The sequence below is a fragment of the Sycon ciliatum genome, chromosome 2, assembly GCF_964019385.1.
Source record: "Sycon ciliatum chromosome 2, ocSycCili1.1, whole genome shotgun sequence".
Classification (NCBI taxonomy): domain Eukaryota; kingdom Metazoa; phylum Porifera; class Calcarea; order Leucosolenida; family Sycettidae; genus Sycon; species Sycon ciliatum.
In genome coordinates this window covers 5079984-5095703 of record NC_088644.1, presented here as the reverse complement: position 1 = coordinate 5095703, position 15720 = coordinate 5079984, and the positions used below count along the sequence as shown (strand labels likewise).

The 15720-nt window shown below is 48.4% G+C and overlaps 1 protein-coding gene across 1 annotated transcript; it reads right to left on the bottom strand.

Moving 5' to 3' along the window:
- Positions 1-2781: 2781 nt before the first annotated feature.
- LOC135808367 (uncharacterized) lies at positions 2782-9699 on the bottom strand. The gene is made up of 8 exons (XM_065321550.1): positions 8529-9699; positions 7387-7684; positions 6413-6489; positions 5862-6134; positions 5214-5528; positions 4417-4734; positions 3822-3976; positions 2782-3327 (listed from the first exon to the last, which is right to left on the bottom strand). Exons 1-8 carry the CDS (start codon positions 8644-8646, stop codon positions 3133-3135), a joined length of 1749 nt encoding a protein of 582 aa, XP_065177622.1. The 5' UTR covers positions 8647-9699; the 3' UTR covers positions 2782-3132.
- Positions 9700-15720: the final 6021 nt, after the last annotated feature.

The window sequence follows — 15720 nt, the reverse complement described above, 5'->3', positions numbered from 1 at the left end:
CCAGAAAAAAAAGATAGCATGCCATCGGCCATAAAGCCATCCCAAGAGTGTGGGTATTTCATGACCATGATATCCATGACGATGTGTGCAGGTCTAAACAATTAAAATGGGAACTATTTCACGTCTTTACAAGTGTGTGTATACATGCGTGCCAAAACAGCTTGCGTCGACTGCAGTACATGTAGTCTTGTACTCGTGTAGGACTTTATTGTAGGCATGCTGTGTGCATGGTATGGGGTGGGTTAGTTTGATTGATCAGATGCTCTATATATAAATGTTATGGCTCTGTAATGGCTACCGAGGGTAGCAACTTGTGATTGTCAGCTGAGTGCGCACAGAGGAGAGGAGGAGAGATTGTTGGATCAGATACTTGCTCCGTACAAGTGAATCACTAGTGCACATGCTAGGCTTAAATTTGACGTTGGCCACTAGAAAGAACTAACACACCGGTATATAAGTTAATGATGACTTCAAAGTACAGTGTAGGTCAAGAACAGCTGCGAACGAACAAAAGCGTGAATTTCAATTTCAGCGAGAAAAAGTATAATAATTATAATGAAAAGGCGACGAGGAGACAATAACTTTATTAATGCGATTAATAGTATAAGTGAAGCGGACATTACAAAATGATGAATGAGAATACATGTATCTAAAATGGTTGTTCCTAATCGATTTTCTTGAGACTATCATCAGGGAAAATCGTCTCACAATAGAGGCTATACGGAGAAACAAACTACTTATAGGTTAATGGATAGTGGGAAGTATACAAGGTGAGGTGTGAAAAAAAACTAAAGTGGGAGAGAAGACGAAAGAAATTAGAAGAAAAGATGTGAGAGTGTTCTGACGGTGTGAGCTACTACAAAAGGTGAGTGAAATGAAGGCGTGGAAGCAGGTGAATGTGATAGAGTGAGGAACTGTGAGGTGTAGGTGTATGCGAATGAATACGTGTGTGAATGCTAGGTGAAGAGTCTCAGTTTTGTGACATTTTCTTTCTGAATGCATAGATTAGGATTGTGTTTACGGATGAAAACAGCTTCTAACGTTAATACCTTAAGTTCACGAAACCTACGAGCACGACACAAAACAGTGAAGCATGAATCATCATACACTGAGCGGCATTGGCTACTAGACAAGAGGTGTTTCTTTAAAATGGCTGACCCTTTCGTTATGGTCTCACCTTCAGTCCGGTCATCTTCATCTTGGTTGTCCAACTCACTCTCTTCATCACTGCTCTCACCTTCCTCATCCTCCTCCGCTTCCATCCCGTCCTCTGCACCCAACGACAATCCCACGCTACTGCTCGCCGCCAGTCCATGTCCGGTTGTGGATGCTATTACCCGCGTACGAGTCATGCTCCTAGTTATTGGTCTCCGTACCTGTGTTTGGCCATTTCCTTCAGTCTCACGTACCTGTGTACTTGTAGTCCGTTCAACCGGTACTGTGTGGTTCTGTTGTAATTGTGCAACTGGCACCTGTTTACGGGGACGGCCTCGTCCAGGTCGCTGGGCTTTGGCTCCATCTGACAATAGGTACAATGGTACATGTTGTTTGACGCGTGCGTTCAGGTGCTGAAGGGTTCTTCCTACATATCGGCTATCACAATGCCGACATTCAAAATGATAGATCACATGGCTAATCAGTTGGGTAGGAAGAACATCCTTCTTCACCGTGAACGCACGGGCCGTAGTAAAGACTGTTGTCAATGCTGTGGCAAAATAGGTTTGTCTGACAACAGTCCTCACGGCGCGGGCCACATCCAGCGAAATTTGACCTTTCCATGGAAGTCGTAAAAACACACGACATGGGTCAGGTCCAAACTCAGGCTCGGCAGCCTGAATATCAGGTTCGTTAAACAGCTTACTGAGGAGCTGAACAGGATATCCATTCTGAACGAATACCTTCTTCAGGAAACAAAGCTCTTGCTGAAGCTTATCAGGCGAGCAAATCCGCCTAGCGCGCATGATCAAATTTCGTACGAGATTAGTTTTGTATAAAGTCGAGCAATAGGAGTCGTAGACAATGTATTGCCCGGTGAACGTTGGTTTTCGATATACTGAAGTTGAAACACCCATCTCCGTTTTCTCGACTAACACATCGAGAAAAGACAAACGGTTTGACTGCTCATGTTCACATGTAAATTTCAGAGCGGGATGTAGGTTGTTGAGCATACCAAGAAACTCATTCGATTGTTCCAGATTACGGAAATGCGTGAACGAAGAAGATGACCGGACTGAAGGTGAGACCATAACGCGACTGAAGGTGAGACCATAACGAAAGGGTCAGCCATTTTAAAGAAACACCTCTTGTCTAGTAGCCAATGCCGCTCAGTGTATGATGATTCATGCTTCACTGTTTTGTGTCGTGCTCGTAGGTTTCGTGAACTTAAGGTATTAGAAGCTGTTTTCATCCGTAAACACAATCCTAATCTATGCATTCAGAAAGAAAATGTCACAAAACTGAGACTCTTCACCTAGCATTCACACACGTATTCATTCGCATACACCTACACCTCACAGTTCCTCACTCTATCACATTCACCTGCTTCCACGCCTTCATTTCACTCACCTTTTGTAGTAGCTCACACCGTCAGAACACTCTCACATCTTTTCTTCTAATTTCTTTCGTCTTCTCTCCCACTTTAGTTTTTTTCACACCTCACCTTGTATACTTCCCACTATCCATTAACCTATAAGTAGTTTGTTTCTCCGTATAGCCTCTATTGTGAGACGATTTTCCCTGATGATAGTCTCAAGAAAATCGATTAGGAACAACCATTTTAGATACATGTATTCTCATTCATCATTTTGTAATGTCCGCTTCACTTATACTATTAATCGCATTAATAAAATAATTATAATGATTGATATTGTAGTGTGCCAGTAGTGGCTCATGCTCACAGTACCAGCGAGTGCTGCATGCGGCATGGCCCACGTGTGTGAGGAGAATTGACGAATCTCTCTTCCAGGAAATATAATGTATGCTGTGTACCATGTCTTAGCTTATAAAGGTGTGCACGGCTATCAATCAATGCCGCTCACAACAATATCTATAACTCAAGTCTCTCAAGTTTCAAAGCAGGAAGAAGTCCATGTGGATGTACGGGGAATACACTAAGCATGCTTAGAGTGTGTGTTATAAATCCGACACGCTTGGGTTAGTGAAGAATGACGTGCCAGCACTTGACGCCAGTCCCCCGCGTTCAAAGTAGGACGTGGACAGCGGGTCCAGGTGGCGTGGTGCTTGAAACTCTCCCTCCTCGTCCAGCACGTACATGTCGTGTAGCGATGCCCCACGCGGCTGAAGATCATACTCATCACCGTCAGCATCCTATTGACAGGCACAGCACGGGCAGAGCATAGAACACCACCAGCGCAATGATTCAATCCGTCTGCTTTCTGGATTGCTGTTGTCCGTTGGGGAACTATGATGTGCCCAGAGTGGGACTGTACTGGTGATGTATGGCTTGACCCCAGATTCAGAACTGCTATGAGATCCATGATCTGTGTGTCACTTGACTGAAATCAGACCATGCATGGCCCCTTGACACCCCAGCGCGGTGCCTCGGACCAGCAATGGCATACTTGCAATACATGCATAAAACTGGGCCTGTCTGAAAGGGTGACTGGGTGATTGGACAGGGGCAGCCAGGAACAAGACATACATCAGTTTACACACTGCCCTCCTGTGTCGTTTCCCTACATGTGACCTGTACACGCCTTGACTCCCTGATGAACATGTACTTCTAAGTACTCAAGGTCTTTATCTATTTCCAATAGGGACCGGCAGCATTTTCAGGCATGCGCAGCTTGGCCAAAACGTACCTTGTCATCTGCTGATTCGGTGGACTGATGGTGTGCCAGTGAGGACTCCATTGTACAGTCGCCGTTGACGGTTCGCATCCCTGTGCTATCGCTGTCACTCACACTGGGGTAGAGGTATGATCCAGTGGAGCCCAGGACATGCCCTGTACTCAGCCCTACACCGGAACACACAGTCGTGCATAGGCAAACCAGGCACTCGGCGAACAGCCACGTACATTTACGATATCCATCTGCACTCACAGACTAGATGGCGAACACAATAATGTGTATAGCCGTCTACTGTAGGCACCGCAATCAGGTTTTTTAAACTAAAAAAGCAAATATATCTGCTCTCTTATCACGATCACATCAGATACAATACCATTTCTTCATAAAAGTCATTATACCGAGTAATGCCATCAATACATTGGAAACATAGTGATAAATTTCACCCCGCTGATGCGTTCTTTTCTTCCGATTATTATCTTCTTTCCTTCTTTCTTTCTTTTCTTCTCTTGCCATGGCTGGCTAACGCCCCCTCCTTTGCATTGGCTTCTGCCATTGGACGGTGAAATAAAATAAAATATAAAATAAAAAAATAAACAAATGTACTCACTAGCTGTGTGCCTCTTCTCGTCCAGCTCGGCTACCTTGCGGCGCTGCCAGTAACACACAACCATGGTTAGCAGCAGTAGTAGCACGGCACACACTCCACACAGGATTGCTACCACCGTCATCGTGTCAACACCCAGGCCAAAGAAGCCGCTCTTCATCGGTGGTACATTGTAGTCGGTGCTGTCCTTCGTCCTGTCGGGTACCTGAGACACGGTTGGTGCGTGGACCTCTGTCTTTGCTACGGTGGTAAAAGCATGCCTCTTGGTCGTGAGTGTTGCTGTCTGAGCAGAGGTGGATTGATGGAAACTTGTTACAGCTCCTATAGGCAAGGCAGAGAGAGAGAGAGACAGACAGACGGCTGGAGAGAGAGAGGGGGGGGGGGGGGGAAGAGAGAGAGGGGGGGGAGAGGAGGACGGAGACCTTTACCACAGTTTATCTTTGCAGCGGAAAGCAGGCGCATCAATTTATAACAAACACGGGTTTTTTAACGGTGTAGACTGATGATTTACACGACTGAGAAAAGGTGCATGTCCTCTGTAGAAAGAACCATAAAAAGATACAGGTGTGTAGCGCGCATGGGGCACAGGGGGACACATGCACCTCCCCCCCCCCCCCCCCCCCCCTAGAAATTTCAACCTAGGTTCAGCACGCACATAATGACCATGAATGACATGCACCAGCCATCCTATACGTATAATATTCGAACTTCAAATACAACATATTGCGCAAGAGTATTGTGGTGAAGCGACCGTGCACCCCCCCCCCCCCAAAGGGGGACCAGCTATGCTCCTGACATACCATGCTCAGAGCTGAAGTAGAACGGCGCCTTGAAGCTACGCTTGGAAAGGTCGATGATGTGATTGTTGGTTGCCTCGCAGTAGTAGAAACCTTCGCTGTCCTTCGTCACGTTCTTGACAGTCAGTGTTGATCTGCCAGCGTTGTGATCATACGTCACCGCCAGATTTGCCGTGTTCAGGGTGGCCAGGCTAACCGTTGTGTTTCCGATCAGCCAGCCGAGCTGCAGTGGCCGATCGCCACTCGCCTCACATAGCAGTGTGCCTGCATGTCCCAAAGAAAACAGCTGCAGCACCTTCACCTGGGCTGTTGGTGGTGCTGTATGCAGGCAGACATGAGCAAAGGTCGAATTGGAACATGTCTAAAAAGATTCACTCCAAAACCAACAATCTAGAGAATATCCTTGCGGAACTGAACTTCTTCACACAAGACACCAGGGGAAGATTAGTTGTGTCTGCTCTCCCCTGCTCATGTCCCTTCATAATTCATTTGTAGGGTTGTGTTCGACACTATTAAACTTGTGACAAAAAATAAACTCGAATATACAGAATGTGGGGCTGCTATAGACACTGTTTCCCAGTCAATTATGGTCCCACTGAGGCAAGAAAAACATCAAAGACAGCATGTACCATGTTGTGTTCGCTTCCTTACTTTGCACTGTGAGCCTAGCTGTGGCATTGCTAGTTCTTAGTGCAGGCATGCCAATGTAGGGGTTCTTAGCAGTGCACAGGTATTCGCCGTTGTCTGACGGCTGCACATTCCGTATGGTCAGTGATCCGCCATTGACGAATGCCCTGGGGTTGAACCTGGGCAGTTTCCACATGAACTGTATCGGCTCGTCACCACTGGCCAGGCACTGCAGCGTAACAGTTGCTCCGGCAACCGCTGTGCGATCTCCCTGGCACACTGATGCCTGTGGTGGTACTGAGCACGCACAGAGTATGCACAGATAGGTGAGCTTCTGAGAAGGATGGCAGTGTATAGGCTACCGTATTGCATTACAATTTGCAAGCGCCCCGTCACAAACTAGTCTTGCCCGATGCTTCCTAATGTGTAGTGCCCTCCTTTCCAAACTTCCATCTTATGTGTGTTCATGTCTTGGTGGGTTCCGTGTAATGTCAGTATACTCTGTGAAATGCATGGTATTGATGCAGGAATGTGCACCGCTAGCCAGTGATTACTGGAAAGCCGTGCTAGCTCACCTTGATTGACCTTGTAGATGGCGATGGAGTCCGTCATGCCACAGCGGTACTGGAAGCTGCCCAGGCATGCCATACATCTACAGATAGATAGATAGATAGATAGATAAATAGATAGACAGAGAGAGAGAGAGAGAGAGAGAGAGAGAGAGAGACAGAGAGACAGAGAGAGACAGAGAGAGAGACACACACATACACACACACGCATGCACACACACACACACACACGTGCACACACATGTACACACGTACACACGTACACACACACACGTACACACACACACACACACACACACACACACACACACGCGCGTATACAGTGAACATCAGGACGCATCACAATGGTGCCAATGTGTGTAGAATCACTGCACAGTATTGCACTGTAGATCACTTCACTACAGTCCATTTCAAAACTATAGACGCGTACCTAGGCAAAAACCGTTATGCCAGCATCTATACCACATAAAATCTGTGATCACTTTGTGCATAAATTTTTCCAAATTGGGCGTCTGTTATCCAATCCTTTAGAAACTATATGAGAGTAATTGTGGAGCGATCCTGAGCAATATTCCGAAAACTATTCTCGAAAAGTTCCAGCCAAATTTGAAATATTTCAAAAACCCTACGCGTCTATAGTTTTGAAATGCACTGTAGAGCTGGTCTGGTCTACATGGTACACTGCATAATACGTACCAAGCAGATATCATGTGTGCTACATCACGTTTTACTCAAAGAAAGCATAGTTGTAAAAGCAATGTTGCAAAACATTGGATGGAAAGGGTGAGGTAAATACAGTCCTGCTCAATGAAATCCAGTCGTGTCACTCAAGTACGCACCGGGCGTTGCGCAGCCCTAGACCTGCGAACATTGGGCTGCGAAATGGTGCAAGGCACAAACTTGAGTGACGCGACTGGATTTCAATGAGCAGCGCTCTACGTGTACTTGGCGTAACTATTCAGGACTGTGCCTGTTCGTACCGTCCTCTGGGAAACAGGCGTAGCTTGACCTCCTTGCCACACCAACACTGGTAGTAGCCCTTCACACCGACGTACGGATAGCCAGCAATCCAGCACGCGCGTGCGCACGTCGGTGGCTTCTGCTCGGCCGGACTACGGAACATGGCCCGTGTGACATCGCGCAGCTGTACATCGAGTACGTGCAGTGTCGAGTGTGCTGGTTCCGTGAAGCAGTCCACGTAGACAACGTCAGTCCTGGTGTCCACCTCCGCCTCCTGGTTGCCTTGCGTGCCTAGGTGTGCCGGCTTGGTGTCGGGCACTGCGGGGCAGGACAATCATCGGAATACTGTTTTACAATTCAAGTATGTATACAGAATAGCAGCCTGAAGTGTAGGGCAATCCACTGCAAGAATGTCAGGCATACTCAGTGTATAGCAGGAGCGGATCCAGGGGGTTCCACGGTATCCCCTAAATTTCGCAAATGTGCTGCTGGAAACCATGTACATGTACATGTATCAGCTATTCAGTTTTGGCTAGACTGAACCCCCTGTAGAGCCCTCTGGATCCACTCCTGTATGGACTAGTGCACAATCATGCATGTCCTTGTAAGTACAGTTGTACTTGAAGCACTACATGTGAATGTACTTCCTGGTATCTTTTCTTCGTCACAAAAATACAAGTACACATACCCTGACAGGCTTCATTATACATTCATACTCTGCATGAAAGGTCTGGTGTGCCTGACATTGCCTTAGGCTCAGTTTTGGCATTTACGTGCATTGCAACCATTTCAACCTTTCACCGTTACACCGTATTCGTAGAACACCATTGCAATGATGGCCTTCTTCTAAGAACATCTTCCAGCTAGTAGAGGGCCATTGCTGCATGAAGATCCAGGTAAAAATAGTCACACTCAAACTCACAGGGGAGCCTGGAGCTGGATGAATGCACAGGGCGCGCATAGCATTCAACTAACTACTTTGCAGCTTGTATGATCACATACTTGAAGTACACACAAATCAATACATGAACGGAACGCTCCGGGGGCTCATAAAAGTCATAATTTCGTGCTTGTATCCGCAGGGATCATGACTGTGATGACTGTCATGACTGTGCGGCCCAAGTAATAGTTCAGCACAATGATCGATGTGGCACATTCTCACCTGTTCGCTGTCGAATCTGGCCGGAAGCGATAGCTGGCATAAGACACAAGAGAAGGAGTGCGGCAAGAAACGGAGAAGCACCTTTCCGATTCGTCCGCCATGATCCCATCACCACCATGGTAGATGATGGTATCACTAATGTCCAGCAAATCACCGTCCAGAAGACGAAGCCTTGGCGTGCACACACTTTCTCTCTCTCTCTCGGACTTTTCACCTCAATCCTCAGCTTCACGGCGTCGGCAGTCCAGGGCGAGCGGAGGCAGATCGTAGCGACATCAGCACGAGCAGCTGCAGGATCTAGACCACAGCTTTGGGTCGCGGGATGAAACGACAGGTACCGGTAGCACAGTTCCTGCGCAGATCAGAAGGGCAGAATGCTCGGCTTCGCTCAAGAGCCAGCAGGTGGGTTGTCCAGGACGATCCCTTCAACAATGCTCGGTATCAGGCCTCCATTAGTTTCAGGTAGAGTCTCCCTGTCGCTAACTCGATCAGCTTTAGCTTGGTGGTGGCCCACGAGGCGATCCTAGAAAGACAGTTTTCGTCAGCTCAGGTTAATCTGGCCAACGTTCTTGCAAGTGACGACGGCAAGCTGATACGGTTTTCGACTTGCAGCAGGTTCTTATCTGGCGTATTGACCGACATGCCATGATTATCGACATTTCTCTCAGCCAGTGAATCTCTGGACTTCGCCCTCGCTGTCTCAGGGCTTGTCAGGCCGTTGTTGGATGTTTGTACGGCCAGTGCATGGTGATCGGCAGTGAAATTCTCCAGCAGCACGCAGTTCACTAGGCTGCAGCTGGTTTGACCGACAATCAAAAACAGCACAGCACACCGATTGCACACGACGTCAGCTGCATGCTCTTTGCAGATAAGCACTGCATGCCAGTGCCCGCCACTGAGCAAGCGTAATACTGCCGAGCCTCTACTCTAGGACGGAGAAGAAGGAATACTGAAACCTGCGGCCCGAACCTAGCCCTCGTCAGCTCAGTGGTCTGGGATAACGATGTACCATGACGATTGGATGTTCTGGGGCGGCCCAGAGGAATGCCCGCAAGGCCATGCCATGCCCATGCCATGGTGAGGCACGAGGGCCAGCAAGCTCCCCCATGCCCATGCCAGCCTAAGAATAAGATGGTAAGAACGCAGGTCAGTCAGCAGATCATGGTAGATCTACCGCCAGTACCGGGGAGTCGTATAAAGTTACTCTGAAGTATAAAGAACTATAATTAGTATAAGCCCGTTTACACGACTCCTTGGTCAGTAGATCTACAGTACTTCGTATCTTGTGAAGGTCTCTGAATCAGCACGGCGGGTGTAGCGACCGCCGACGCCGGCTGCGCGAATGTGTTTTCAGCACTTGGCCCAAGTAATAGTTTTCGGCTGCCAACTCCCGTGCACTGAGTCGTTGTTTGCATCTGGATGAGGAAGTCGCTCATACTCATAGTGTATGCACTTGTATTGACAATGAACGCCTCTCTGATGCACGCCCTGCAAGAGAAACACCGTCCCACTCAGCTAATGCCGCATAGCCAATAATAACCTTTGGACATTGTGAGGCTACTAGCCCCCTTTCCCCCCCCCCCCTTCCTTCGCAATGGTCATGTACTGCATATCGTGGAAAGGGGATGGTGAATTGGCCGCGGATATGACTGTAATGTTAGCGTGCACCTCGCACCTGTCAACAGCTCATTTCAAGACTGACGATGACACCATTATTGTGCCCTCTCCCAGAGGAGGAGTTTCAGTTCAGTAGTCCCCTCTTCCAGGGGAGAAGTTTCAGTTCAGTAGTCCCCTCTTCCAGGGGAGGAGTTTCAGTTCAGTAGTCCAGGAGTGAAAAAAATGTAGTCTAGGAGTCCTGGATCTTCGTTTGCTGTGCTTCGGGAGAGTCAGCACAGGTTCAGGGAAAGCATGGTTATCGGTACATGCCAACAAGCTACATGTATGTTGTACATGATTTGTACTGTGGTACTGCACATATACATGTACATTGAATATACTAAGCTACAGATGTAGGGAGAGATGCTACCCAGCGCATCAGACCAGGATGGGTGGTCTTCCACGACGCAGTATAGTGCAGTCGTGGCCACAACAACAACAACGTTAGTAATTACATTGTAACTTGCTATGGCTCAAGATAGCAGAGCTGAGTGTTGGGCTGGCTAGGGCCGTAGAGGTACTGGTATGCGAGCCCTTTGCCCTCTCCGTCTTTCTCTGAAGCAAAGAACAAACGAACGGGAATTATCCAGTCACCTGATCAAAGACACGACGGTCTGAATATGAACAAGTAATAGTTACTAACAGTTACTTCAGTGCTCAATGATATCTTCATCTTCATCTACATGTACATTGTACATTGTACATGTTTGTAGTGGACACACCTGATGACACATCTTTACGACATCATCGCACTGACATCACCACACTGACAGTGACTAAGTAATGGCTAGCTAACGATCAGAGTATGTCACATACATGTACGTGTACTGCACGTGTGCAGCGGTCATTACTGCAGTTGATGTGGTGTTAATGGCACTTCCTCTTGGTCGGAGAGGTTGGTATTAACTACAACGACGTCGGTGGCCTCGATGAGTTTGTATTTCCGACGGGCATGTGGTTGAGAGATTAGCCTAAAACTTAAAAGCATGACGATGTGCTGGTGTGAACGTGTAGTTGGGGCCTCGTCTCGCAGTGGCCGCTTGTGCAGCTCTCTGTGACTTTCCTGAAGCAGTGGGTACAGGACCACAGTAACCTCTTCTGTGCCTGCGGTCTTCATACCCCAATATTGCACTATGCTATCTGGTGTTCACGAGGTGTTTATCGCACTGGAAACAGAGCGTCTCTGTAAGCTTGTAAGTTTGTATCCCTTGTGTTGTTTGGACCTGGAGAGTACTATCATTATAAGTGGCGCTCTTCCCTTTCAGTTCAGGCGCAATCTTCCTCAGCCTACTCAAGCTCAACCGATAGGAGGTGAATTCCCCTAAACACTGTGTATTGAGCAGGGAGTGGTGCTTTCTTGCAGGAGTGCCGAGCCGAAGGTTCGATGGAATTCTCGTGTGCTCTGGATGGCAGTCGTGAGTCAGTCAAGTGTCAAGTCAAGACGGCGGAAAAGCGAGAGCTCCAGTGTGGGGAGCAAACACTTTCCTAACAATCATCGCCGAAGTCGCTACCACTATTTCGTACATGACATTGTAGTGGGAAACAAGTTTCCATCCACCAGTTGTCTGATGCGTGTGAGAACGTGAAACTCGAAATTGCAACGAAACAATTCCCGGCGCAGGTCTGTCCTTGTTGCGAGGATGCGGTTCTGCCTGAGACAGTGAACACTGGTCAGGTGTTGGACGGCGAAGAACTTTACTTGTTCATTACTCTTGACAAGTCGTTGAAGATCGTGTCCGGTACTATTACATTCAGGGATCGACCTGCCCGGGGCGATACAACTCCCTAATGACATCACTGTATTGATAGAGGCTGGCTCCCTTCAGTTCGCGTTGCAACAGATCAATGCTGTAGACAGCAAGCTGTTTCGGTCACAAAGCCTTAAAGGCCTCATCAGTACAGCTACGAGCTACCAGCCATGGTGCAAAGGAGGGAGCTCGTCGCTCTAGCGCCAGAGTGCTCTAACAGTCTAACTACGAAAATTAGCGGCCCTTTTTAATGCGTAATATTCTACACCTCACACTCCCAACTCTACATGCTGGATACTCACACCACCTCTGCTGCACCCCTAGCACCAACCCTGTGGACACCATCATCCCTTATCTAGGCTAGCTTGCTCGTAGACAGAACGTCTTTTGCTTGAATACCAAGTACCTGGGTAGGTGTAGATCTGTAGATCTGTTACACCGGATACCGGTATGACTGTGGTGTGTGCAGTTTCTGATTCTGGCTTTGAACTCTCGTGTCCCTCAGCGACACACACACACACACACACACACACACACACACACACACACACACACACACACACACACACACACACACACACACACCACAAACACACACACAAACAAACACACACACACACATTTTTATTTATTTATTCATTCAACATCTTATGGCTTCCGATGGCAGCCAAAACGGGAAGATGTGGGTGATAGCCAACCATGGTAAAAGAAGGAGAAGATTATATACATGAAAAGGAAACAGCCGAAAAGCTATATTGATTAGTTTTTACTTGCAAGTATTATTATTATGGTGCACTCAGTCATCAGCAGGCCCTCAGATAAACTTTAAATTCTTTCAATGATGCAGAAGTCTTCACTGATTCGGGAAGTTGTAGCCATGCACAGTAGCCCTGGAAGAATGGCGATCTTGTGAATTGCGTTGACTTGGCCTTGGGAAGAGACACTTTGTTTCTGGTTGAGCGGCCCGAAACAAACCAGTTATAAGGCTTTATATGTTCAGGAACACAACCCAAGAGAATTCGATGAACCAATATACAGAGGCAAGTTAGTATTTTCAATAGTAGTACTCTTTTTTCTTTGTCAGCTTTCCTGGTGGTTATGTGCTTTTCAAGTAAAAACACACACACACACACACACACACCCTATAATAGTACCTGTGCATAAACTTGCTCAAGTAAATTATATTGTCCGTTCCCGAAGGGAACTCACGGCGTCCGCTAACACCCGTACACCCTAGCGGCAGATGCAGCGCCTAACGGTGGGGGGGGGGGGGGGTGAGGGGATAAGTCTCGCAACCACTGGCACAAATGCCGAGAAACCCCATTACTGCATTAGCCGCATCCGTGTACCCCCTTGTGCCTGGCCACAAGTTAATTCCTATTTGACTGTGGGTAGCAGCACGACTGGAAAACCGCTCCCAAGCAGGACTTGAGCCAGATACCTCTCGTATCTCTCATGGTTTCTGGCCAACCCACTGTGCCTGTTTCGTTCCAGTCATGTGCTGGTACATGAACAAACTGCATAATGCATGCTAGCTAGTAAATACTTCATAATTCAGGGTTCCCATTGTCCGTAAACACTTGTCCAGACTCGACCCAGGGAAGGCTACGGGCCCCGACCAAATTCCAGCTCGTGTCCTTAAGGAATGCTGGCATGAATTAGCACGTCCCCTGTCAACTCTCTTCTCGCTCGGTTTTCGGTCCGGTGTCCAGCCAGCGGCCTGGAAAACAGCGAATGTGGTACATGTACCAGTGTACAAGAAGGCCTCTCGCTCCCTGCCAGCAAACTGTCGCCCGGTATCCCTCTTGTCCATCTGCTCCAAGGTCATGGAAGGAATCATTAATCACCAGCTAGTAAACTACCTTGAGCGCCACCACCTCCTCTCTGCACGCCAATTTGGCTTCAGACGAGGCCTAGGAACAGCCGACCTCCTCACTGTCTTGAATCATGAGTGGACTCTCACCACTGGAAGTGGAGGATGCTCGATGGTTCTTGCGGTAGATATCGCAGGCGCCTTCGACAAGGTGTCACACATCAGAGTCACCTACAAGCTGCAGACACTCGGAGTTCGTGGCAGAGCCCTGCCTGACCTGGCTGACAGATTATTTGTCCCTCAGGAAGCTACAGGCTGTTGTGAATGGCCAGAGTTCGTCGCCCTACCCTATAGAGTCGGGAGTACCCCAGGGGAGCATACTGGGGCCCACTCTGTTCCTCATCTATGTAAACGATGCGGAGCAGTGCCTAGCTCCTGGATGTTCACTGACCACCTTCGCCGATGATACAACGGTCTACACCTGTATTGGATCGCCGGAACTGCTCCCAAACAGTAAGAAAAGCTTACAAGCCACCCTGGATGCGCTCCATGACTGGGGCAAGAAGTGGCGGATCAGGTTTGAGCCCACAGAGTCACAGCTCATGACGATAGCCCATCAGCGGCACAGGTGGCCTATCATGGACCTCACGTTTGGAGATCACACTGTGTCTGAGCTATCGGAGGTAAAACTCCTCGGCATCACATTTGACTCGGGCCTCTCCTTCAAGACCCACCTCCACAACACAGCACTCTAGGCGAATTCTCGCCTGGGCTTCCTGCGCAAAGCTGCTCGCGTACTCGATGGTGCTGGTAAACGAACCGTCTACAGAGGTTTTGTGAGGCCAGTCCTAGAGTATGCGCCACTGGTATGGATGGGAGCAACTTCAGGCCATCTGCGCCTTCTCGATCGAGTGCAGAGACGCGCCCTCCACATTCTTGGCCCTGATGTCCTCCTCCAGAGTTTGGCAGCAAGGAGATTGGTCGCCGCCCTCAGCTACATGTATAAACTGATGTGTCTGGCAGGCCAGGGCCACCGCAACTAACGTCGCTGGTCCCCCCACAGCTTCCTCCACGAACATGTCCTCGAACTCGGTCCGACCACTTGGTGCGCCACGAGTCTCAGCTACAGAACGTCCTCCCGGCTTCCTCTCCTGATTACGTGCGACGCTGCTTCCCCTACAGCATCATTGACCGGAGTGGAACAACTTGCCCCCAACTGTGCTGCAGTCTCCGCCACGCCTGAGGTCCCTCCAGTCGTTCAAGGGCAAGGTGCATCAGCACCTACGACAAAGCCGCTGGTATTGGGCTACAGACTCGCTGTAACACCCCATATATCCACAATGCTCACGGTGGAAACTGTTTGGCCATATTCTACGCCTCCCTGATAAGCAACTCCAGCGCAGGTGAGCATGACAGCGCATTTCCAGCTACAGATTCGGGGCTGGCTCGGACGCCCGCGCATCACCCTACCAGTGGTGATAGACAACGAATTAGCCAAGGCAACGTCCATGCGTCTCCGGAGTCTGAAGGACCTGGAGACACTGCGATTGGTAGCTTGAAACAGGCAATCATTTGTATTAACGATTTTATCGCACAGGTCACATTGTAGAGTGCAGATCACCTAGTGCTTCAACAATAATTGTACAATGTACTTTCACATCATGGGAATTTGTTATAACCCCACACCCGTTATTGTTGAATAATAGCGTGGATTTCCCAAACAATATAATTATTTTTATTTTTGTTATCCTCTCTGGCCATGCCGTTGTACATAACTTCATAAGCGGCTTGCCGTGGACATGTCAAGTATATCAATACTAATGCCTACCAGCTATGGTGTAGTAATGGTCCCAGCAGCGACCGTTCAACATTTTCTTCACACTTCGAAACTCGCGCTTTTGGTGAATCCACACAGTAATACTTCAGATTACCGGTATTATTATTATGTTCTCCTGGTATGCTTCGAAGTTATTTA

Excerpts from the sequence above, each read along its gene's own strand:
- LOC135808367 (XM_065321550.1), bottom strand. The coding sequence starts at position 8,646 with ATGGTGGTGATGGGATCATGGCGGACGAATCGGAAAGGTGCTTCTCCG. Across the intron at positions 7,685-8,528 it reads CCAGATTCGACAGCGAACAG|TGCCCGACACCAAGCCGGCA; the intron begins GTGAGAATGTGC and ends CCTGCCCCGCAG. Across the intron at positions 6,135-6,412 it reads CATCTACAAGGTCAATCAAG|TACCACCACAGGCATCAGTG; the intron begins GTGAGCTAGCAC and ends GTGCGTGCTCAG.